The following is a 25,060-nucleotide window of genomic DNA, read 5'->3' on the forward strand; positions in this document are numbered from 1 at the left end:
CGCCCCAATCGTTTACGCCCAGGGCGTAGCTGTGACGAGAAAAGGAGTTTGTTCTTATGGCCTCACGAAAGGAGAGAGTTGTACTACTTTACTAGGCTTCTATGATAAGAGTCCGTTCTTTCCTTCGCCGCAGGAGCGCGGAGTGATCTCCCAGACACGCCCCGCTTCCGGTGTCGGCGCAGTGGGCGGGGAAAGGTCGTCTTCCGGCGAAGAGTTTTTATTGTGAAGGCGGAGAACGCCAGGTTATCGCGCGAGGTGCTGGCGAAGAGCGCGCGTCAAGCTGATTGGCCCAGGCACGGTGAATCATATATACCTCGAACTCTAATTGGCTCAGGGCCCTAGGTGGGCGGCTGCTGGGAGAGGGATCCCGGGGTCCGCGTGGGAAGGGTTGGGGTCTCGGGTCTTTGCTAGGTCTCTGCTAGGCCTCAGCCAGCCCCGCCTGCCGGCCCGCCACGACCACGCCGGCTCCTGCCCCCAGGCGGCCTTAGGCCAGCGCACCCTTTAGTGGCCTCAGGGACCAGACCCTGCGGTCGGATCCCGCCGCCCTCAGTGGAGGTCCGCACTGGTGGCCCCGCCGCCGCTCCCAGCCTGCGCGTCCTTCGGTTGCGGGTGGTGATTTGTGGCCTGCGGAAACCGGGGGATTACCTGTTCCAAGCCTGAGTTTTCCAGAGGCCCCATTCATAGCCGACACGACGCTGCTGCCCCCGGGAGGTTGAAGGGGTCTCGAGAGGGCGCGCCGGGCCTGTCCACCTACTCCCAAAGGCCGGCTGAGTCTGCATGGCTCCTCCTAAACTCTGGAAAGGAGCCGGGAAGACGCGCCGTCCTGTCGCCCAACCTGGGTTTTTACAGTTTTCATCCGGCTCAAGTGCAAGGCTGCCACAGAATAGCATCATAGAGGAACTTCTGGTGTCCGAAGATTGCGTTCCCCTAAGAACAGGATTTTCTTCGCTGCCGTCTCCCTGGGGTAGTTCCGATTCACTCCTGATTCTGAACTCCCCGGCCTAACCCGCTTTTCAGCAGTCACGCCCACGGCCCTGGGAGGAGAGGCGCTTGGGAACCCACGGCCACTTGCTGGGGGTTGTGCGTCGGGAAGGGGTAGTCTGTTTTAAGAATACAAGAAACCGCATCATCCTCCAGCCCCCTCCAGTCAGGCCCTGTGAAGGTGGAAACTTTGAGTTTCCGCCTCCTTTTCACTGGGCCACACAAGTATGAGCGCTGTGATATCAAACAACCAGGGAAGCACTGCTCTAAATAACCACGGCCATCTGCTGCGCTCATTCAACCTCGCCCACAAATCCTTTCCAATGGTAAACCGAGGCCCAATGGGATGAAGCTTCTTGCTCAGTCACAGGGTTCCCAGTAGAGGGAGTATGGGGTAGGAGTTAGAAGACAGATTTTGGGGAGCGCATCCAAAAGAATCCTGGCTGGGACATTTTGGCTAAGTGACTTATCCTCTCTGAACCTCGGTTTCCTCATTTGTAAAATGAGACTACTGATGAATATCCTTCTCTCATGAAGTGAGATCATACATGTAAAGCACTTAGCACAGTGCCTGGTACATGTAAGCGCCCAATAATGGTTGCTGTTGCTGCTACCGTTCGTAGAACTCAGGTCTCCTGACCCTGACTTCTGCCACTCTCCATCACATCCTCCTGCTGCCTCAGAGGACTCTTCACTATTATTTAATGAGATGAAACCAACTTTAAAACTGGTATACACAAGGCATACTGGATGCTGGAATAAAAGTATGTTTTTTCTTTCTCCTTGGGGAATCATGAGTGTTGAGATATACAGAAGTTGGCGCCAGGAGCAGTGGCTCCAGCCTGTAGTCCCACCTACTCAAGCCGAGGTGGGAGGATTGCTTGAGCCCAGGAATTCCAAGCTGCAGTGAGCTGTGATCACAACACTGCAACTCAGCCTGGGCAACAGAGCAAGACCCTGTCTTAAAAAAAAAAAATACAGGAGTTTTCTAGCCTTTCCATGCAGTCAGTAAGAATCCCTGAGCCATTAGCCATGTCTTCCAAAGGCAGAACTAGGGACCCACAGGACGTGTTCTCCTTTTGCTATAGACAGTACCTCCTGACAGATGACTGTGCAAATGGTTGAGTATTAAAGCAACACTGCCCCAGTTTTGACACTGAAAAGGTCGTAAAAGAATGACTCCCTTGGCAGCCTGTCCCATCCATTCTTTTATAGAGACCTAGCTCAAACACTTCAAAGGTTCCCCTAGCTGAAAATGGAGACCCAGTACCACTCCCACAGGAAAATGTTCCATACGACACACACAAGTCACAGCTGTTGGAAAGGAGATGTTTATTTTCTTCTTCCCATGCTATAGAAGGACACTGTGTTCTGCAGTTTTATTTCCTCCCTCAAGGAGAAAAAGGATAGCAGGTCTCTGGGTCTCAGGGCTAAGCTGCCCCTACTTACATAGACCTAACCAAGACAGTACAGAAAGACTGGTGACTGATTCCAAATCTACCAGCTAACACAGCCACCACCACTGACGGGCAGGCAAGTGACTAGAAGGCAAGTTGTGGACTTGGCCTCAGGGACCAAGAATTTAAAGACTACAAGGTGATCCATATGTAAGGTAAACACCTAGTGTGCAGTTGACCATGGAACCCACCTCTCTGGTATTCTGGCCACTTACGGAATGTGGCATCTAAAAGGGCTGCAGCCTCCCAGCCTGGTGCAGGGGTCAGTTCTATCCTAAGTCTCCTATCATTCTCCTTGGCCTTGAGTTGCAGACAAAAGGGCAGAGTTCTAACAAATCCTCTGACAGAACACGTTCTCAGCCAAGTCAGTCCCAAGGAAGTATCATGGCAGAGAGCTCTGCACACTCGCAGTAGTCTGTATTTACAGAACGCCCCCTCGGGGCCTCTCCTGGGTCCTTCCATCCTGAAGCTGATTCCCCTTCAAGACTATTTGAACTCTCAACTTGAGTGGAGTGCAGGGAGCAGAGTCAGCGAATGTGGAATACGGACAGGTGGCCGAGACCCAGGAGACCGTGGGCCTCTGCAACACTTCTTTAAACTTGAGCTTCAACATTTATTTAAATAAAACTTTAAAAGTCACAACCAAGCATGTAAAGAAAAATACTGTCATCTTGAACTCATTTTTTAGGAAGGTCAACAGAGGAGAACCAAAATAAACTCTCGAATTTATTAGGTTTAAGATAATGAGTGCATTTTTTAAGTGTCAGGCTAAGTATAAAGTTTGCTAACCTTGATGGCACACACACAAAAATCTCTAGATGGAGAAGTAGAAGATGCTATTACTTCAGGCAAAAGTTAAGAGTTACTGAACAGGAAGGCAGAGTAGCCGGGAAAGTTACTCATCTTTCCCCAAACATTTAAAAAAGGGGGCAGGTGCAGAATGTTGTCCTCTTCTATCCAAGAATCTCAATAGCAACTGCCTATGTTCCATACTTTATGATGAGGAAGATGGCAGCAAAAAGAATGGCTTGCCCAGTCATGGCCAGCAATCCCACCAGGACCAGGGCTGAGAGTTCACACTGCTGCTAGTTCCGAGGACTTCTTAAGAGGTTCTTGCTTGTAAAATGACAAAGTTATGGTTTTGTCAAACAGTTAAAAGAGATGCTCTTTAAGAAGGATGATAAACTCATTTGCCTTCCTTAAATGACAATTACACTCAAATAACTTGGGACTCTTTAAAATCTTATCCTTTTTAAGCTCTCCTTCCAATTTTTATTTTTTTGAAACAGGGTCTCACTCTGTCACCCAGGCTGGAGTGCAACGGCATGATCTCAGCTCACTGTAACCTCCACTTCCCGGGTTTAAGTGATTCTCCTGCCTCAGCCTCCCGAGTAGCTGGGATTATAGGCGCCTGCCACCATGCCCCGCTTATTTTTGTCTTTTTGGTAGAGACGGGGTTTCGCCATGTTGGCCAGGCTGGTCTCGAACTCCTGACCTCAAGTGATCCACCCGCCTTAGCCTCCCAGTGCTGGGATTACAAGTATGAGCCACCGCACCCAGCCTCCTTCCAATGTTTTATGTGAAATTTGGTCAGAGACGCAAGCCTGGGAAAACTTAAATTTTTTTAATACTCATGGCAGGGAAACCAAATCCTTTATCTCAATGAATAATCTATACTTTTGCAACACTCTATCAATCCTCTCCTCTCCCTTCCCTCTAATAGATACCCAATGGGTACACTTGAACCCTGTCAGGCTCTACCCCATACCTTCTAGATTCATCCAGGATGGTACTCAGGCATACAGATTTTTTTTTTTTAAACTCTCATTTGAGTCTGACCAACAGACAGGGTAGATAAGCTCTCTCAAGATTCTCAGCTTTATGTTTTTTGTTCCCTCTCAGTACCTTTATGCAAATGAAACTGAAACTACCATAAGAAATCCTTGTTAAGGGGAAAAGAGGCAAAAAGACTTCTAAATATAGTCAAGGTTAACCCTAGTTCTCAATTTCCTAATCTGTGACAAAAGAGGGGCAGGAATCTCTACCCTAAATTGATGCTGAGGTATCAATGCTAAAGAGTCATTTCCCGTTACTATGGTTGGGAAGGAATGAGACAGCTGCAGAGAGCTTCACCAGAACCTCACTGATGGAGAGGTAGTCATCGAAAAAATAAGACAACTTGACGGGAGGAAAACAAAATACTGAATGGGCCGATGAGAAACAGAATTATCATCAGTCTTGCTACAAACAGGGAAAAACACAAACCAAGACGACACACAGACATGGCAGCTTAAACATTCCTCCCCACCTTCAGGATACATTCACATTGCAATAAATACTGCAATCTCAGCAGCGGGAAACAAGGAGGAACATAGGAAATGCCCACCTCCTCCCCTCTGTCTTATCTGTGTGCTCTCTTCCTTGGTAGCACCGATCTCCCCAGGTGCTGGGTGAGAAACAGGACAGGGGGAAAGAGGTCTGTGCATGCTCACTTGCCCTCTGGCCGTGCCCGGAGCGCTCAGCAAATACCCCTCTCATGTTCCTATGGCAGACACTGGAGGATGAAGGGCTGGCTGTTGGGTCTGTTCTTGCTCTAAGGCCACATCCGAGAAAAGCAGGGCCTGTCTGGGGAGAAAACATGGCCACCAAACCCCAACTAGTGACTGGATTTTCCAGCTGACATTCAGTCGACTGTCTACCTCCCTCATCCTCAACTGATGGCTAAGGCTGTGTCCCTTCAAGGCCTTGTCCTGATTGGCAATAAAATAAGGAAAAGGTGTGAAAACCAGCATTCATGATGAGGTGGTGCCCCGGCAGCCCCCATCCTTGTCTGTCTGACCCCTGCAGCCACAGATGACAAGCAGACACTGGGCACACAAACCCTTCACTAGGCCCTTAACCAGCTCTGGTTCCCTACTCTGCACTTCTGCTAATAGCCACCAAGAAATTCAATCTGCAAATAACTTTGCATTCAGCTTATCCTGTGTGGGTCATTAACAGTGTTCCCATGAGAGACATTCTCAGCATTTATGAATGGGTCAGGAGGTTGGGGGGAGGATGGACTTCTACTCCAGGAACCGTGGTCAAAGGCCAGCTCTTCTACCAGCCTCACTCCCAGAAACCCTAAATACTGTCTCAGCACTGGGCTCTGTAGAGTTCGGCTTTGAAACATGCTATCACAGCTCTTCAGTGGCATTCAACTAAAAGGCAACATCTTAATTAGGCAGATACGCTCCAGGGACAAGAGCAAAACAGAAGGCATGAACAAGAGAGGAAAAGATAGAAAAGACACTGAATAGGAACAGGCAAACGGGCAAGGCAGACCAGATAGAGGCAGCAAACATGGGCCGAAACGCAAAACACCAAGTGATCCATCAGCTCAGGCCAGCACACCACCTTCTCAATTCATTCCAGAAAAATTAGCCTGGAGCCAGGGGGGAGCAGGGAGCACAGTGATTGGTAACAAAAATAGGAAGAGTTGGGTAACAAAATAGGAGATGGAAGAGATGTCATTCTAATCAGCATGAAGTGACCAGGGTGATGATCAGCAAGACAGGAGGCACCAGGAACCCTGTGAGGCACCAACTACGTAGCCAAGTATATCCAACGGAGAATCCAGGGCCTGACCACCAACACCTGCTTTGGCCTTCACCTGCCCTACGTCTGCAGCAGCACCTCTGGCTCAGACAATGAGCAATAGAGAGTGTATCCTAATTCGTCTATTTCTTCAGGGGTGAGCTCTGCAAATAAGTTCACCTTGGGGTTTAGGGCACTGGGCAGGACTCCAGCCTCTAAGTAGCTGATAAGTCCCCTCAGGGCCTGCAGGAAACGGTCGGCCAGCATATCCGGAGACCAGTCAGCCTCCTCCTGGGCCAAGTGGAGGATGACATTGGTTAGCTGGCTGGCAGTGAGGTGGCCCAGAGCCGGAGTGGACTTGCATATGGCCTTGAGGATCTTGAGGCACAGAGATCGGCAGCCCGAGTCAGCCTGGTCCAGAGCCCGCAGGCGTGCTGTCTCCGCGGGACGCAGGCTCAGCCGCCACAGGTTATCATACTGGGCTAGCCGGTGTGGTTTGGCCACCAAGACTGTGTCACCGAGGGTCACTGATGGCAGGAAGTCAATGAAGAGATGTTTGCCACGCTCATACTGCACCTCCAGTGTGAGGGCTTCTGGGGGTGGGGCCGGGCGGATCACATAGTCCAAGAGGGACCCTATGGCTGGCCAATTGATGGAGCCAGCCACTACCTTCTCAAATGTATCTGCGACTGTCTTTGGAGAGAGGTAGCCCCCTACTACACAGCGGTCCCAGTAACTGCTCCCACGAGGAAAGTACTCTGGATTCTCACGACGCACCAGGAAGAAGCCAGGGACATTCATGATGGTGTCTTCACCAGGAATACATGACCACAGGTTCTGCTCCAGCACAAGGGGCACAATGAGTTGGATGTGGTCAGCTGTCACCACCTGTCAGGGCAGAATTTAAAGGGTTTTGAGGGTTTACTCTGTTCAAAAGACATGCTTCTTCTAAGACAGTTCCCACCATCTTACACTCCCTCCCAGCAAGAATGGGAACTCTAGGCCGGGCGCAGTGGCCCACGCCTGTAATCCCAGCACTGTGGGAAGCCAAGGCAGCTGGCTCACTTGAGGTCAGGAGTTCAAGGCCAGCCTGGCCAACATGGTGAAACCCCATCCCTACTAAAAATACAAAAAAATGAGCCAGGCATTGTGGCGTGTGCCTGTAATCCCAGCTACTCGGGAGGCTGAGACAGGAGAATTGCTTGAACCCAAGCAACCTCTGCCAAGGAGGCGGAGCTTGCAGTGAGCCAAGATCGCGCCACTGCACTCCAGCCTGGGCAACAGAACAAGACTCCATCTCAAAAAAAAAAAAAAAAAATTCTTTCATGTCACCGTATCAATCTACACAGAGTGAGAAAACTAGAAAGGAGAGATGGGCACAAGAATATAGGAAGGAGGCGGCCTCTTATAGCTTCCTAAAAGTTGTAAATAGGACTACAACATGAGAAAGGATTAAAGACACAAGAATAAAGAGTAACAGGCCAGGCTCACGCCTGTAATCCCAGCATTTTGGGAGGCCGAGGCAGGTGGATCACCTGAGGTCAGGAGTTCGAGACCAGCCTGACCAGCATGGCAAAACCCCGTCTCTACTAAAAATACAAAAAAAGTAGCCGAGAGTGGTGGCACACACCTGTAATCCCAGCTACTTGGAAGGCTAAGGCAGGAGAATCGCTTGAACCCGGGAGGCAGAGCTCGCAGTGAGTCAAGATCGCACCACCGCACTCTAGCCTGGGCAACAGAGCGAGACTCTGTCTCAAAAAAAAAATAAAATAAAATAACAAGTATGGATCTCCAAATGCTGCTGAGGTACACAGGATTTGGAAGCTGTAAGACCTCAGTCTTTCTGGCAAGCCTGGGACACTGATCTGTGCCAACAACACTACTGTGCTCAGCACCCAAACCCCACCCACCATGAGAACCACCTTGTTACCTGCAGGTCATCATAGAGGCTGCCACTCAAGTACATGTCCCGAAGCGGCATGTCAGGCAACTTGGCCCGCAGGAAGCTCCGGAGCTCGGCACATATGTCCACAGCAGCTTGCTTGGCCCGAGCCTGCTCTCCAGCAGGGATGGCTGCCCGGTTCCGGTAGTAAGTAAGAAGTTTCTCCTGCAGGGACATGCGGAGTCGTGACTTCTTCAAGTCTACCTGGCCCTTCCTGGCCACTGGCTTGGGCCGGGGCAGGCAGAATGTATCTGCCAAGGCAAGAGAGAGAGGCACGTGAGCTCTGCCCATGCCTGCTCAGTCCACAGCTGCCTCAGCCCCAGAAAGAAGGGCCTGGCATGGAGGGCAAGTGCTGGCACAGTGCCTGGCACAGATGTGCTCAGGAAACATCTGCTGAGTGCAGGAGTGGTACTGAAAGTCCAGAGAGGTCCCAGGAGGGGCAGCAGCCCTTCTCACCTGTGTCGAAGGTAGAGGAGTCTGTGGGAAGGGTCTGCAAAGACCGGCTCAGCCCCGTCTTCATGTCCCTGTTCAGCAGTCGGGGGGAGCCCATCCAGTTTGGTTCTTCCCAGCTCCTTTTCCCTGAATGGCTCAGGCGGGTGGGGCTGGTAGGGGCACTGATCGCCCGATCGTACATCTGAAATAGCAGAGAGGACACAGGACATAAACCTGCCCTCTTTCCCTATTTCCTTCCAATTTACTTCCTCCCCAGAAGCTCTGTCCTGGTAAGTTCTTTTAGTAATTTTGTTTTTATTTTAGATTATAGAATACTTTGCTCCATGCAGAAAATCTCAGGGAAGACTAAATGATATAAGACATAGATAATCCATGTCATGACCCAGAGAAAACTGTTTGTAATATCTGGTATGTTTCTTTCTAGATGCATGTAATGAGGATCACTCCATACATACTTTTGAAGCTGTTTTTTTCACTTAACATCATTGCGATCATTTTCTCCTATTACTAGAACACTTCGACATTTTCTTTCTATAAAACATTACATTTTATGACCATACCACTACATCCCACCCCTGGCCCTGGCTGCATGCACTTACCCGCTTAACTGCCAGCGTGGCGATGCCCAGCATGGCCGCTCCACCCACCCCCAGCACCAGCCGGGCATTGGAGAGCACAAAGTCAATGGCCGTGCCAATGCCATTGTCATCCTTCTTGCCTTTGCGCTCACCAGCGCCTGCCATTGCTCATCTGAGAATGAAGACAGAACACGGCCATAAGTACTGGGACCCCAAGAACCTCCCTCCCCCAACAAGCCAAACCCCAACAAGTACAGGGTACTCTGTGAGTTCCAGCAACCCAAATCCTCTTGCCTCCAGCACTGCATGCTTTAGGGTCCAGAGGGAGCTACAATGTCCCATGATAGATCAGGATGCAAGGAAGAGGGGCTGATCTTCGGTATTATAGGAAAACTTTCCCCAAGCTAGTGCGATTAAGAAAGCATTAAGCTCAGTGTCAATCCTTTTTTGTATTACAATGAAGTACCCCACCATGCAAAACAACCCTCTCTCTACCCCTTTACAATGTTAAAATGCAGGTCTCTCTACCCCTTCACAGGGGTTATAAAGCAGGTCTCTACCCCTTCACAGGGGTTACAATGCAGGTCTCTACCCCTTCACAGGGGTTATAAAGCAGGTCTCTACCCCGTCACAAGGGTTATAATGCAGGTCATTTCTTCATCCTTTGGCCACTACTTTGTGGAAGGTTAGATCTGAATGGGACCTTGGAGCTCATCTAATGCCATCACATCACCTGACATGGAGGTCCTCAACATAGGGAGGTCCTCAACATAGGGAGGTGATGCGTCAGGTCTCAGAGAAAAGAAATGGTACAATCGCCAGGCACAGTGGCTCATGCCTATAATCCTAGCTACCCGGGAGGCTGAGGTGGGAAGATCGCTTGCGGCCAGAAGTTCAAGACCAACCTGAGCAACATGGCAAGACCCCCATCTCCAAAAGTAAAAGATAAAAATAAATTAATTGAGCGTGGTGGCACATGGCTGTAGTCCTATCTACTTAGGAGGCTGAGGCAGGAGGATTGCTTGAGCCCAGGAGTTTGAGCTACAGTGAGCTATGATCGCACCACTGCACTCTAGCCTCGGTGACAGAGTGAGACCCCATCTCTTACAAATAAAAATAAAAAACAAAATGGGCCAGGCACGGTGGCTCACGCCTGTAATCCCAGCACTTTGGGAGGCCGAGGCGGGTGGATCACCTGAGATCGGGAGTTCAAGACAAGCCTGGCCAACATGGAGAAACCCCGTCACTACTAAAAATACAAAATTAGCTAGATGTGATGGCGCATGCCTGTAATCCCAGCTTCTCAGGAGGCTGAGGCAGGAGAATCCCTTGAACCCGGAAGGCGGAGGTTGCAGTGAGCCGAGATCACACGATTGCACTCTAGCCTGGGCAACAAGAGCAAAACTCTGTCTCAAAAACGAAAACAAAATGACACAGTCATGTCCAGAACTCAGGACTCCCCACTCCTTATATGATGCTTTTTCTACTGTACCATGCTCACCCTTACCCAAATCAAATCGGCCCTTATTCTATCTACTTTCTGCAAACAAAACACAAAACAACATGTACCAAACACCCTGCACACGGAACTAGAACTACACATCCATATATGAGAAAGGTCCCTCCATGGACCCTCCTACTCGACAAATGCTTTGTTTCTTGAGAGAAGTGCGCAGCGGGGACTATAAAAGCTTAAGTAAGACTGGTATACCGGGAGATAAAAAACACAAAGGATACTGCAGACTCGACAGATAACTGGAAAACAAAACATCCATCTGCTCGATTACACTTGGAAGAGGAACTAAAAATGTGTTCACCTGAAAGAAGTACTTGGGCACTACAGCAAAGATGCTGGCCTCCAGTGCAGTGCTCAGGCTACAGTGGAGTCTTCCTGACTGCAGCAGCAGCGGTCCCCAGATAAGCCCATTCCCGTGGAGTTAGAACCCTGGGCCTGAGCAGGGTAAAGGATGACAGTGTGGTTCAGATCGGAATACCACTCAGCATGCTGCCACTCTCCTCTGTAATATCCCTTGTCCTTCACACCAGGAATGACATAAGGGAAAACAAAGTCAGATACCATTTAGTGTCCCAGAATGGGAGGACATCAAGAGACAGGATCGGCCGGGCGCGGTGGCTCACACCTGTAATCCCAGCACTTTGGGAGGCCAAGGCAGGTGGATCACGAGGTCGGAAGTTCAAGACCAGCCTGGCCAACATAATGAAATCCCATCTCTACTAAAAATACAAAAAATTAGCCAGGCATGGTGGCGTGCACCTGTAATCCCAGCTACTCGGGAGGCCAAGGCAGGAGAACCACCATTGCACTCCAGCCTGGGCGACAGAGCAAGACTCCATCTCAAGAAAGAAAAAATAAAGGATCACTGAGGATGATCTTCCATGTAAAATAACATTCCTTCTAATACCGTGCTACAAGTGGGTATTGCTAGCTTCCGCATCTTATGCTCCTGCCTCTACCTCCCTGAAAAACAAAGAAATATTTCTGACTCTATTATTCCAGTAATTGAGTTAACTAAGAGTCACTGTCAAGCTCAAAAATATTTTTTCCCAACTAGAGTTCACACCTTGGGGGTACTTTCCTTTTCTCTACCATTTACAGTCAATAGGGGCTTCAGGTTTAGGGACATGAGAGACTATTTGGCCAAACCGAGTACATTCCTACCTCAAATGCACAGAGCAAAGCCAGGGAGAAGAGTTAACGTTTGTATTTACAGATGGATCAGGGAAGAGCACCAGACACCCTCCCTCCAGTGGCCACTGAGACAGAGATGGAACATATCAAATTTAGCGGAGGCAGAATAACCCAATCAGGAAAAAGGCAGAACATTATACATCTCCCCACACATAACAATGTCTCTTGTTTTAACTCTTTACTGAAATATTTACAGTAGGGAGAGCCACTGGACACATGTGCCCATCCTTGAGTGTGATGCAGCAGGGCCAGAAGGGGACCTCCTCATTCCGGGCAGAAGCAGCCTCCCTGGACCATTTTAGTCCTTGGTGCCCTTCTGATGACTGGTGAGAGCAAGGTGGTGCTACAGATGACAGAACAGAGCGTGGGTTTTAGAGTCGGAAATCCTGAGATACAGAACTTGCCTTGAGCCCTGACTTATTAGCTGGGTGACCTCAAATGAGTTACTTAACACCTCAGCTATGAAAAGGGGATAATGGTCCCTGACGGGACCAAATCACAGGGTTGTAGTGAGGAAAAACCATTCACTGCAATCCTGTATGTGAACGGTATCAACTGTATTGCAGTGGATGGTCTATAAACTGTAAAAGTGCTCCACAAATCATTTATCATCTAGTCTTTTAAGATTTCCATCCACAGGACAAAGGTCAGCTTCCAGAAGTCAGTCAGCAACCCAGACTGTCCTCTGAGTGACAATGTACCTTTTGAGACTGCTCTAAAATGGCCTTGAAAATTCGCAGTGATGCCATCTTGGGCTTGAGATCAAAACTTTTTTTTTTTTTTTGAGACTGAGTATCACTTTGTCACCCAGGCTGGAGTATAGTGGGGCAATCCCGGCTCACTGCAACCTCCACCTCCCGGGTTCAAGTAATTCTCCTGCTTCAGCCTCCCTAGCAGCTGGGATTACAGGCATGCGCCACCACGCCCTGCTAATTTTTTGTATTTTTAGTAGAGACGGGGTTTCACCATGTTGGCCAGGCTGGTCTTGAACTCCTGACCTCAGGTGATCCGCCCACCTCGGCCTCTCAAAGTGCTGGGTTTACAGGCGTGAGCCACCAGCTGAGATCAAAATCTTGTTAAAGCCTTTTCAGCTGGGCGCGGTGGCTCACGCCTGTAATCCCAACACTTTGGGAGGCCAAGGTGGGCGGATCATGAGGTCAGGAGATCGAGACCATCCTGGCTAACACGGTGAAACCCCGTCTCTACTAAAAACACAAAAAATTAGCTGGGTGTGGTGGCATGCGCCTGTAGTCCCAGCTACTCGGGAGGCTGAGGCAGGAGAATCACTTGAACCTGGGAGGCAGAGGTTGCAGTGAGCCAAGATTGCACCCACTGCACTCCAGCCTGGGCGACAGAGCAAGACTCCATCTCAAAAAAAAAAAAAGGCTTTTCCTACCGTAGTGCAATAGGCACCCCCTGCCCACCGTCCAAGGACCGACTGACATCACAGACCTGGTGACCTGGAACAGAAGATGGCATCCACAAGCTCAACAGACAGACACGGACCTTACTTGAAAAGTTAATTCAACTTGTTTCAGTTTAAACTGCTTCTCCACGACACATTCTCCACTCAAGTTCTGCTACATAAGCTTACAGCCTACTAGCAGGTAAGAACTCCACCTCCAATTGGGACTGTCGTGAAGGAACCCCCATTGTTGAATGGGTACAGTTTCAGATGTGCCAGATGAAACAAGTTCTGGGGCTCTGTTACACAACAATGTGAATATACTTACTACTACTGAACCGTACACTTTAAAATGGTTAAGATAGTTAAAATAAAAAACAAAGAAGGAACACAGACCTGGTGGGCAGAACTAGGGATGGAGAAATTCAGCTCTGCCAACATTTCAGGCAAGTTATTTAACCTGTCTCCCTAGATACAAAAATGGGAACAGAAATGCTCATTACCCTAATATAGGAAGGATGATGAATAATGGAGGCCTTGCGGCTTCCTAGGATGACAGCACAGAATAGTGAAAGTTCCAACTTATTTTAATTGAAAAAGCCATAAGCCTTTTTATAAACCTATCTTGCTTGAGTACATACGAGACTAGGTAGCATATATTGAGTGTGTATTATGTGCTGGGAATTTTACACTTATTATTAATTCCCTCAATCCTCACAACAACAATCCCATCAGATCAGTAATATTATCCCAAATTTACAGGATGAAGAAACTGAGCAGTTTCTGTAACTGACCCAAGGTCACTGTGTCAGTAAATTATGTGGCCAAGATTTGAACCCCAAGTTCACGCTGGTGGGGAGAACTAATCTACAGGGGTCCTAGGTACTTGCTCCACACCTTGTTCCCATCTCCACTCCATTAACCCCCCAGACCATATGCTTCTGGGGGGACATTTGGGCTCATTCACTGCTGCATCCCCAGGGTGTGCAGTGTTTTGATGCATAGTGAGTATCTGTTGTGGGAATTAAGTATTAACCCTACGGTGTTTTGTTTCTTGGTTTTTTTGAGGGGGTAGCGATAGCAGCGTGTAGCCCCTCACAGCCAAAATATATTAGGAACACAAAGATTTCAAGGAACGCCCTAATTCCCTCCCAGATCCTCTAGCCAATCCTCCCTGTGCAGACAGGCTCCCATGGGCACCACCCCACCCCAGCCCTGTACTGCCAAAGGCAGGTGTGCCAATCCTAAGTGGCTGAGAAGAACCAAAAGCCATTACGTAAGGCTCCTCCTCCTACTTTCCCTCCCCCAGTTAAAAGCAGCACCCTCCACCCAGCTGGCAGGCCTTACACCCAGTTACTCTTCATCTTTCTCTCTCCTCCTCCTGCCTCAGCCAACTGATCACCAAGTCCCACTGCTGTACACACTGTGTTTATATGTGGCCACCTCCACCCCTCGGTCCCTCAATCTCATCTGGCTACAACCACTGCCTCTAGTATCTCTCAATTTATTCTTCACACTGCCACTGGCATGCTCCCTCTACGATACAAACGTGGCTACGTCATTCCTCTGTTTACAGAGCTGTGATGGTCCCCGCATAATAAGATATACATTACAATCTCAACTTGGAGTCAACGTCCTTCCAGACCGGGCCCAGCCTCAACTCTGGCTATTTGCCTTACAGGGGTACCATGCTGGCCACATCAGACTTAAGTTTCCAGACTACAAAGTGCAGTTTCTGGACAGGCAGAGCTGTTTGCACCTATAATCCCAATGCTTTGGAGGCAAGGGTGGGAGGATCGCTTGAGGCTAAGAGTTTGAGAGCAGCCTGGGCAACATAGCAAGACCATCTCTACAAAAAATAAATAAATAAATAATTAGCTGGGCACATTGGTATATGCCTGGCATCCCTGCTACTCAGGAGGCTGAGAAGGGAGGACCGCTTGAGGCCAGGCATTCAAGGTTCCAGAGAGCTATGATCATGCCACTGTACTCCAGCTTGGGCGAGAGCAAGACCCCGTCTCTTTTTTTTTTTGAAGATGGAGTGTCACTCTTTCACCCAGGCTGGAGTGCAGTGGCGCGATCTCAAGCTCACTGCAACCTCCGCCTGCCGGGTTCAGGCAATTCTCCTGCCTCAGCCTCCTGAGTAGCTGGGACTTCAGGCACGCACCACCATGCCCAGCTAATTTTTTGTATTTTTGGTAGAGACAGGGTTTCACCACGCTGGCCAGGCTGGTCTCGAACTCCTGACCTCGTGATCCTCCTGCCTCGGCCTCCTAAAGTGCTGGGATTACAGGCGTGAGCCACCGCACCCGGCCAACCCTGTCTCTTAAAAAAAAAAAAAAAAAAAAAAAATTGCAGTTCCCACTTCCAGGCATTTGCTTATTCCTGCCCCACTGCTGGTAAGCCTCTATTTCTCATTTGAGGCAGACTTCAAATGTCCCTTTTTTTTTTTTCCCCCAGAGACAGGGTCTCATTCTGTCACCCAGCCTGGAGTGCAGTGGTGCAATCTTAGCTCACTGCAGCCTCAACCTCCTGGCCTCAAGCCATCCTCCTGCCTCAGCCTCCTGCAGAGCTGGGACTATAGGTGCACACCAGCACACCTGGCTCTCCACTGATTTCTAATGACTAAAAGGACAACTTTGATCCTTTTCTCAGTCCCTTGCAACAAAAAATAATGAAACCCAAAGGAACGAGGGCCTACGTACCTGAGGCTTCTTAATGCATCTGTAAGGTGGGGATGGGAGAGAGCAGGAGTGTCTACAGGAGGCACCTTTGTCCTCTTTCCCTTGGAAGATCCTAAATGATCCTCCCCAGTTTGCCGTTGAGAAAGACCAGGCCCTTCTCCAGCTGCCTCTCCCGGGCCTCAGGGTCCTCTAGCTTCTGATTTTTTCGGAATTCACGGCGGATGGAGGCAAAGTAGAAGTCTCGATCAGTGTAGCGAAGCTGTCGGCCCTGGCGCAACAGAGCCCGATAGAGACTCAGCACTGCCTCTCGGCTCCACGGGGCCATGGGGGACTGGCAGGGTCTGGGTGTCACACTGTAAACAGAAGGAAAGAAATACAAGCCTAGTATCAGAATAACAAAAGGACCTGTAGAGACTATGTGAGGGGTTTTTAATCCAAGTTCCAGAGACCTCCTAGGTCACCCTATGACTTAATGGCAAGACTAGGACTAGAGACCCCATCCTCTGGATGCCCATTCTGGAAACATACAGGTTGTGGTTCACCAGGGCTCAAATCCTGGCCCTGCCACTTACTTGCCATATGACTTTGGGCAAAGGACTGAACCCCCGCTGAGCACCAACTTCCTCACTTATAAAATGGAGATTAGGATATTATGGCAATAGTACCTACCACATAGGATTATTTTGAGAACTGTGCATGTAAAGAACGGTAATAGAACTTCACCACAGGGGGTGATCTAGGAGGGCTGAAGACAAGCACTCAGCCATACTTGAATCCTGGCACCAGCACTTACCAGCTGCATTACCGTGGGCAAGTCTCCTAACCTCTCTGTGCCTGTCTCAGTTCCTCATCTGTGAAGTGAGGATAAAAATCATATTTTGCACTCCAGCCTGGGCGACAGCGAGACTCCGTCTCAAAAAAAAAATCCTATTTTGCCCATATGGTTGGCATAAGCACTAAATGAGTTTAATGTATGTGAACATATTGAGAACAGCACTTGGCACACACTAAGCACTCTATCAACAGCAGCTATTATTAGTACCACCTAGCCGGGTTTGTAAATGCTCAATAAATAATTACATTTAAGTATAAACTGCCACTGCCCTCCTTACCAATAAACCCTTACACAAGCATTATCTGTAAAGTGGTTTGTTGCCCATTATCACATTTAAATTAAGAATCTAGAAGGTGGTCAGGGTTCTTAGTAACAGTAAATGCTTATTGCATTATATTGCACTATATACAATGTGCAATGTTCGAAGCATGTCTCACATAACAACTCATTCTGTCAGCTACCCTAGGGTCAACATTACCCCATTTTAAGTGGAGGAAACAATCTCCCAGAGGGAAGTAACTTGCCCGCGGGCCCACAACTGTCAAGGGGAGGGCTGCACTCCTGACCCCAACTCTGCCTGCCTCTGGAATGAGTTACCCTTTACTGGAGCCGGACCATGTGTACAGCACTTCTGAGTGCTCCACGAACTTTCCCAGCACAGCGCTTGACACATACAAGGGGCTCAAAACTACGCGTAACGGAGAGAAATTCACAACGTCCCTATGTGGAAGAAATGATCACCTCCGTTTCAGAAATAAAGAAACGACACCGAGTGGGGGAAGTATTTGGCTGGAAAAAAAAGATTGGACTTTGGGCCCAAAGTCCGCTAGCCCTTAGCCTCCGGCCTTGCTAACTTCCTGGGCAAGCTTGAGCAAGCCACCATCCCTGCCAATTTTTCCTCAACTGTTTAAGAAATCCCTCGGCCCTAAGGGCCTCCCGATGCAGAAAATCAACAGAAGTGTTTGATGCGGTAAAAGGCGGCTGTCACGGAGAGGGCTGTAACTACAAGGTCGCTGGGCGACTGGGCGGCTGAGCCCCAGCCAGTCTGCACTTCCCCAACCGTGGGGGCCTGGCCGGGGTGCGGAGGCCCAGAGGCCAAGGCAGGCCTGCTTCGGGGCACTGGAAGTCTCCAAGGTTGGGGCGGGGTGGGGCCGCCGAGGGGTCTCCCAGGGGAAAGTCCAGTGCGGGACGGGGCGAGACCCCCGGCTGAGGCTGGTATCCTGGGTCCGGGCCGCATGCGAGGCGCCGGCAGCAGCCTGAAAGGAAGCGCTGCAACCTCCCGGTCGCCCAGCCGCTGCCGGCCCTCATTCCTTCCCTCACTCACCCGCAGGCCGCGCGCGCTACCACTCCGCAGGACTCGCCTCTGGCCGGGTACCTGTCTCCGGGTCACCCATCAACATGGCCCCTTCACTTCCGGGACACGACCTTGCGCACGGAGCTGCGAAGGGGCTGAAGGGAGCACGAGGGCGAGCGGAGGCGGAAGGACTTCCGGTCTTCTCCAAGCTCTCTCTCGGGCCCCGCCCCCTGCGCATGATTCCGCCCCCCAATCCTGAGCCCCGCCTCCGTGTGTGACCTCACCAAGGGACGGGCCTGCAGAGGCCACTCGCGTCCCTCCCCTAGAGGACTCTGGTGTCCGGGTCCAGCTGTGGGTACCGGGGTGGTCCCGATGCTGGCAGAAGGTCAGAGGGCAGGAGGTAGCCTCGCTGTCCAACGAGGCTGCCGCACCGGGTTGGCCCCTCACCTGCTGGCAGCCCCTTAGCCTGTCCGGGGTGCCTGGCCAGCCTCCTGTACTGTATGCTGATTTCTGGCTGGGGCCCTGGGGTACCTGAGGGAATTCTAACACTAATATTCAGAGCTCCTCCAAACCCATTTTCTCAGATCGCCTTCTTTTCATCCCTCCATGCTCTTCCTACTCCCCAGGCCCCATGGCTTTTGGCAAACTCCTACCCTTTCTTCAAAGTCTACCTCAAATGTCCCCCTTCACTGGAAAATCTCTCCCAGCCCCTTTCTCGCCTCCCTCTAACACACTCACGTGCCTTCTTTGGGCCCCACGGAAATGTCTGCACATCTTAAGGCTCATAATCTGTTCGACAACAAAACGTATTTATTGGCGCCTACCATTTGCCAGGCACTGTAATTTATCCATTTGCTTCTCTGTCTCTCACTAGATTTGAGGACAGAGGCCGTGTCTCTATGGAAGCCCCCTCCCCCAAGTGCCTCCCTCCGTGCCTGGCTCTGCCAAGCCCAGGGCCTGGGGCTTTGGAGTCCGGGGCCACCGGGGCCACCGCTGGCTCCTAGTTCCAGTTCCACTACTTAGGGACAGCTGCCCTCTGCCAAGTTTCCTAACCTCACCCAGCCTTGGGGCTGTGGTGAGGATTAAAAGGTAATATCTACCAGGAGAGGGGTGGGCAATTACAGAATAGTCAGGCTATCTGATAAAAGGACAAGAACCAGGAGAAGAACATTGCAGGGAAGAGCATTTCAGGCCTCCCCCCAGGTAAGCCCTTAAGCTCAACATGGTCTAGGAGCCGCAGGGAGAAGGCCAGTGCTTTCGAAGCTGGGTGAGTAGGAGCTAGGAAAGAGGCCAGAGGGGAGGCCCTTATCAGAACTGGGAGGGAGATGGTGGGTGCAAAGGAACCACAGCAGGGTTCAGAGCCAAGAAGTGCTGGAATCTGACTTCCCTTTCAACAGGATCTGTCTGGCTTGAGAATAACGGAATGGAACCAGGGCTGAGGCAGGGAGACCAATCAAGAGTCTGTCGCAGGGCTGGGCACGGTGGCCAACGCCTGTAATCCCAGCACTTTGGGAGGCTAAGGTGGGCGGATCTACTTGAGGTCAGTTCAAGACCAGCCTGACCAACATGGTGAAACCCCATCTCTACTAAAAATACAAAAATTAGCCGGGAGTGGTGGCGTTGCACCTGTAATCTCAGTTACTCGGGAAGCTGAGGCAGGAGAGTTACTTGAGCCCGGGAGGCAGAGGTTGCAGTGAGCCAAGATCGCGCTACTGTACTCCAGCCTGGGTGACAGAACGAGACTCGGTCTCAAAAAAAAGAAAAAGAAAAGAAAAGAAAACCAAGATGGAGAGAGGCATAGTAACGTTTCTAAGACACTGAGCTAAGAAGGAAAGAAGCTTTCAGTGGAAGCCAAGTCTGTCTTACTCTGAAATGTGTGTTCTTTCCACTCTTTCAGACTGCCCTAATTTGCTTTTTAAAGAATTTTGTGACCCAAATAAATATAATTGGTGACATTTCCATCTGGCATACCAGGTGACCTCTTCATATCTCTCCTGACTTTCTTGTTCTATGGAATGTTATTTTTCGGAGGGAGGGACAGAGGGAGGTCGTTTGGAGGGGTCTCCCCTTCAGATCAGCCACCCCTAGATCCACTTGCTCTTCAGGGTCTTATCTTTACTTAGACTTACAAGGCCTCTCCCTGCCCCCAATGCTTCCATAGCAATGGAGCATGGGCAGTGAGGTGGCATCTAGCACCTACATGTACATACCCATGGTGCCTTTGTAGGCCAGAGACCCATGGCAGGGGGCGCTGACCCAAACCCCAGGGCTCTGCCAGGTTTCACAGGGCAAGAGGCATTCCAGGATCTTTTGGATTGATATTGCAGGGTGTTTGTTTGTTTGTTTGTTTGTTTGTTTGTTTGTTTTGAGACAGAGTCTCGCTCTGTCACCAGGCTGGAGTGCAGTGGCGCGATCTCGGCTCGCTGCAACCTCTGCCTCCCAGGTTCAAGTGATTTTCCTGCCTCAGCCTCCCGAGTAGCTAGGACTACAGGCACGCACCACCATGCCCGGCTAATCTTTGTATTTTTAGTAGAGATGGGCTTTCACCATGTTGATCAGGGTAGTCTCGGTCCCTTGACCTCGCAATCCGCCCGCCTTGGCCTCTGAAAGTGCTGGGATTACAGGTGTGAGCCACTGCGCCCGGCCAGATATTACGGGTTTAACCGTAACCTCCCCGATCTCACATCCAGATGATGGCATTGGCCTCTTAATGGTGATCATGGCTGGAGGCAGAGAGGGGAGCACTCATTTACCCAGAACAGTGACTCATATATAGTAGTGAATGGATTTAATTGTTGAATGAATGAACATTTTGTGGAAAGACAGGAGAGATGGACCGTTTCACCTGGGTCAGGGTGATCAAGCCTGTCTCATTTGAAAGGGGCCTGTGGGTTGGTGGTGAGTGCAGGGTAAGTGCGTTAGGCTTCGTGAGCCTTAGTCCCTCCACCTGGGTATTGGAGATGGTGAGAAAGGACTAGCTCATCAGGCTGTTGAAGATTAATCAGAGAGGGCATGTGAGGCCTGATGCCTGAGGTGAGGAGTGGCTAATTATAAAATGTCATTGGAGGCTGGGTGCGGTGGCTCACGCCTGTAATCCCAGCACTTTGGGAGGCTGAGGCGGGCGGATCACCTGAGATTGGGAGTTCGAGACCAGCCTGACCAACATGGAGAAACCCCGTCTGTACTAAAAATACAAAAATTAGCTGGGCATGGTGGCATATGCCTGTAATCCCAGTACTTTGGGAGACCAAGGCAGAAGGATCACCTGAGGTCAGGAGTTCAAGACTAGCCTGGCTAACATGATGAAATCCTGTCTCTACTAAAAATACAAAAATCAGCTGGGCGTGGTGGTGCACGCCTGTAATCCCAGCTACTCGGGAGGCAGAGAGGCTCAGGAGGCAGGAGAATCCCTTGAACCTGGGAGGTGGAGGTTGTGGTGAGCCAAGATCGTGCCACTGCCCTCCAGCCTGGCAACAAGAGCAAAACCCTGTCTCAAAAAATAAATAAAATGTCATTCTTTCTCAGACATGGATGGGCACGTGGGAATATTGGCCCACAGCAGACTATTTTTTGTTTTTGTTTTTGTTTTGTTTTGTCTTGAGACAAGGTCTTGCTGTGTCACCCAGGATGGAGTGCAGTGGTGCGATCTTAGCTCCCCGTAGCCTTAAACTCTCGAGCTCAAACGATCCTCCCACCTCAGCCTCCCAAGTAGCTGAGACCACAGGTGCATGCCACCATGCCCGGCTAATTTTTCATTTTTCGTAGATACAGGGTCTCACTATGTTCCCCAGGTTTGACACAGCTGACTTTGGAAACCCAGGATGCCAGTCGCAGGGCAGGACCTCAGGGGAGTCACAGGCTGTGGCCCCCCTGGTCCTGGAGAGCGTTGGTGGTCGAAGGTCTGGGCCCAGGGGGCTGAGGTGGGATGCCGGAACAAAAACCAACAAAACTTTTTTGCCAAATGTCCCATAAGAACCAACATTGTTGTTTCCAATGTGTTAGCCAAGCAGTCAGTCGCTCAGCATTTACTGAGCAGCTAGTAGAAGCCAGGACTAGAGGCAGGAATGTAAAAATAAAATGCTCAGCTCCTGTCCTCATGAAGGTCAGGGTCAAAGGGGGAGATAGACAAACACAGACATTGCCAGGGGAGAAGCCTTGGCAGGTGCCATGGGAACCCAACAGAGCCTGTGATCGGCGCAGAAGCTGGGGCTGGGACCCAACGGACTGGAGCACAGGGTGGGAAGATGAAGGATGAGACACGAGGCCGGACAGGAGAGCAGCTTGGCCTCAGACACACCTGCCTGGCCTGAGGCTGTCCAGGGAGGAAATGGTAGCCAGCAAGTTGTGCTTAAGGCCATTCCACCTGCACCACTGGTCTAGAGTCAGCCGTGGATTTGAACTCGACCACCTGACGGGAGACTTCAGCAAGGTTCTCAACACCTCTGGGCCTCAATTTCCACACCTGTAAATGAAGATCAGCTAAAGTTCCCGAGGAATCAGACCTTGAAATTGACTTATGCTAACCAAGATAGAGGGAGGGATAAGCAGATCAAGTGACTTGTTTGCAATGAGAATTCAAGTCTCTTTGAGGTCTTAGGGAGTCCCCAGGTGAGGATGCAGGGCAGCAGAGGTCCAGGCAGAAGGCATGGTATGGCCAAGTGCAGAAGCTCAAAGGACCGGAGCCCAGGGGATTCAGGAGAGAGAGGCCCAAGATGAAACTGGTGAAGAAGGCGGGGGTTGACCACACAGGGCCTGGCAGGAATCCAGCCCTGATCCTTCTAGCAATGGAAAATGCATGCTATGATCAGACTTGCATCTGGGAAACATAACCTGGCTGCTTTGTGGGAACTAGACAGGCGGGCTGAGATCCGCAGATCAGTGCCAAGCCACTGCAGTATCCACTTGAGGCTCTCACCAGCCGACGGGAAGAGTTAACACTTATTAAGCTCTTCCTGTGTGCTGGCACTTACACGCACCGATTTCCCTAATCCTCAGCACAGATCTGCAAAGATAAGAATTGTTATTGCCTCAGTTACATCCAATGAAATCAGATCTTAAGAGCCCTAAGTGGCAAGACTAGGAACTGTACTGAGGCCTGGAACTCTGAACTGTCCATGGAACAGGTGAAGTCACTCAGGACCAGGATGGAGAAAGAGGACGAGGGGCCAGGTGCGGTGGCTCACATCTGTAATCCCAGCACCTTGAGAGTCTGAGGCGGCTGGATCACTTGACGTCAGGAGTTCGAGACCAGCCTGGCCAACATGGTAAAACCCCGTCTCTACTAAAAATACAAAAATTAGCTGGGCGTGGTGGCGCGTGCCTGTAACCCCAGCTACTCGGGAAGCTGAGACAGGAGAATCACTTGAACCTGGGAGGCAGAGGTTGCAGTGAGCCCAGATTGTGCCACTGCACTCCAGCCTGAGTGACAGAGCAAAACTCCTTCTCAGAAAAAAAAAAAGAGGAAAAGGAGGGGAACCTTGAGGATGCCGAAATCTAAGGAATCCAGAGGACAATGAAGAGCACTTCGGGGGAACCATCAGAAGTTCAGCACGGTGGCTTATGCCTGTAACCCCAACACTTTGGGAGGAGGCAGAAGTGGGAGGATCCCTTGAGATCAGGAGTTCAAGACCAGCCTGGGTAACATAGCATGACCCTGTCTCTACAAAATAATTTTTCAAAAAAAAAAATATATATATATAAAGGAAAAGAATAAAAAGAACATGGGGTGTCTCAGAGGCCGGGAGGGAAGGAGGGTGTGGTCATAGAGCCAATGCCACAGTGAGTGCCACCTTGTCCTTCCCCAGGGAGGAGCTGGCCTGTGACTGGCTGGTTCAGCAAAAAGTGGGGTCAGAAACCCAGGGCCTGAAGAGTGAGTGGGAAGTAAAAAAAGAGACAGTGGGCCAGGCACGGTGGTTCACACCTGTAATCCTAGCACTTTGGAAGGCTGAGGCGGGTGGATCACCTGAGGTCAGGAGTTCGAGACCAGCCTCGCCAACATGGTGAAACCCCATCTCTACTAAAAATACAAAATTAGCCAGGCGTGGTGGCATGTGCCTGTAATCCCAGCTACATGGAAGGCTGAAGCAGGAGTATCATTTGAACCCAGGAGGTGAGGTTGCGGTGAGCCGAGATCGCGCCATTGCACTCGAGTCTTGGCAACAAGAGCAAAACTCTGTCTCAAAAAAGAAAAGAAAAAAAGAGGCCGGGCACGGTGGCTCACGCCTGTAATCCCAGCACTTTGGGAGGCCGAGGTGGGCGGATCACGAAGTCAGGAGTTCAAGACCAGCATGACCAACATGGAGAAACCCCATCTCTACTAAAAAATACAAAAATTAGCCTGGCGTGGTGGGGCGCACCTGTAATCTCAGCTACTCAGGAGGCTGAGGCAGGAGAATTGCTTGAACCCAGGAGGCAGAGGTTGCAGTGAGCCGAGATCGTGCCATTGCACTCCAGCCTGGGCAACAGAGCGAGACTCTGTCTCAAAAAAAAAAAAAAAGAAAAGAAGATGTGGCAGAGGTCCAAGTAAACCACCAGCTTATGCACCTCTGGCAGCCACAGGAGCAGAAACGTGGGATGCCAGAGGTTGGAGATCTGGCACAAGTTGTTGGACTGCATGCTTGTATCTAGAACTTGTCTCTCATGAATCTAGAACTTCCGTTGCCATCTCATCGCAAAGACCACCTTTGAGGAACCCACCTTGATCATAGCAGAGCAGTTCCTGTAGGAGCTGGGATGACAGGCGTGAGCCACCGCGCCCAGCCTGAGGCTTCTTCTTATCAGATCAGTGAGGTGAAACCCAGAACCACGCCTGGACCCTGGGCCGTGTGCACTCATTTCTACGGGAGCTGACAACACCACTGGCAAAGCCTCCATTGACACACAAGCGTAAAGCCCTCTCTCCCCAGCGAGGCAGATGGGGACAAGTGAAACCTAGCTAATGAGAGTGGCTGCCCTGGGTCTGCCAGAGTGCAGGGGTTCTTGCGGACGACTGGGGACAAGCCAGTGGGGCAGTGTGTACTACTATTACTGATAATGCAAGTTAGGGGCCTGGGGGACAGGTCGCCCAAAGAAAGGTGGCTTATAACATGCACATCACATCAGCACAATGCAGCGAGAATTTAGTGCATACCGTTGGGCCCCAGGCA

The 25,060-nt window shown here is 50.5% G+C and overlaps 2 protein-coding genes across 2 annotated transcripts; both read right to left on the reverse strand.

Moving 5' to 3' along the window:
* Positions 1-2,296: 2,296 nt before the first annotated feature.
* MIEF1 (mitochondrial elongation factor 1) lies at positions 2,297-9,152 on the reverse strand. Its single transcript, XM_063622960.1, has 5 exons — positions 9,009-9,152; positions 8,413-8,590; positions 7,945-8,207; positions 6,195-6,902; positions 2,297-5,188 (listed from the first exon to the last, which is right to left on the reverse strand). The coding sequence occupies exons 1-5, from the start codon at positions 9,150-9,152 to the stop codon at positions 4,973-4,975; spliced, it is 1,509 nt and encodes a 502-aa protein (XP_063479030.1). The 3' UTR covers positions 2,297-4,972.
* A 6,746-nt stretch (positions 9,153-15,898) lies between these two features.
* Positions 15,899-16,111, reverse strand: LOC129467651 (mitochondrial ribosome and complex I assembly factor AltMIEF1). The gene has a single exon (XM_055252255.2). The coding sequence runs from the start codon at positions 16,109-16,111 to the stop codon at positions 15,899-15,901; it is 213 nt and encodes a 70-aa protein (XP_055108230.1).
* Between the last annotated feature and the right edge of the window lie 8,949 nt (positions 16,112-25,060).

The sequence above is a fragment of the Symphalangus syndactylus genome, chromosome 18, assembly GCF_028878055.3.
Source record: "Symphalangus syndactylus isolate Jambi chromosome 18, NHGRI_mSymSyn1-v2.1_pri, whole genome shotgun sequence".
NCBI classification, from domain to species: Eukaryota; Metazoa; Chordata; class Mammalia; order Primates; family Hylobatidae; genus Symphalangus; species Symphalangus syndactylus.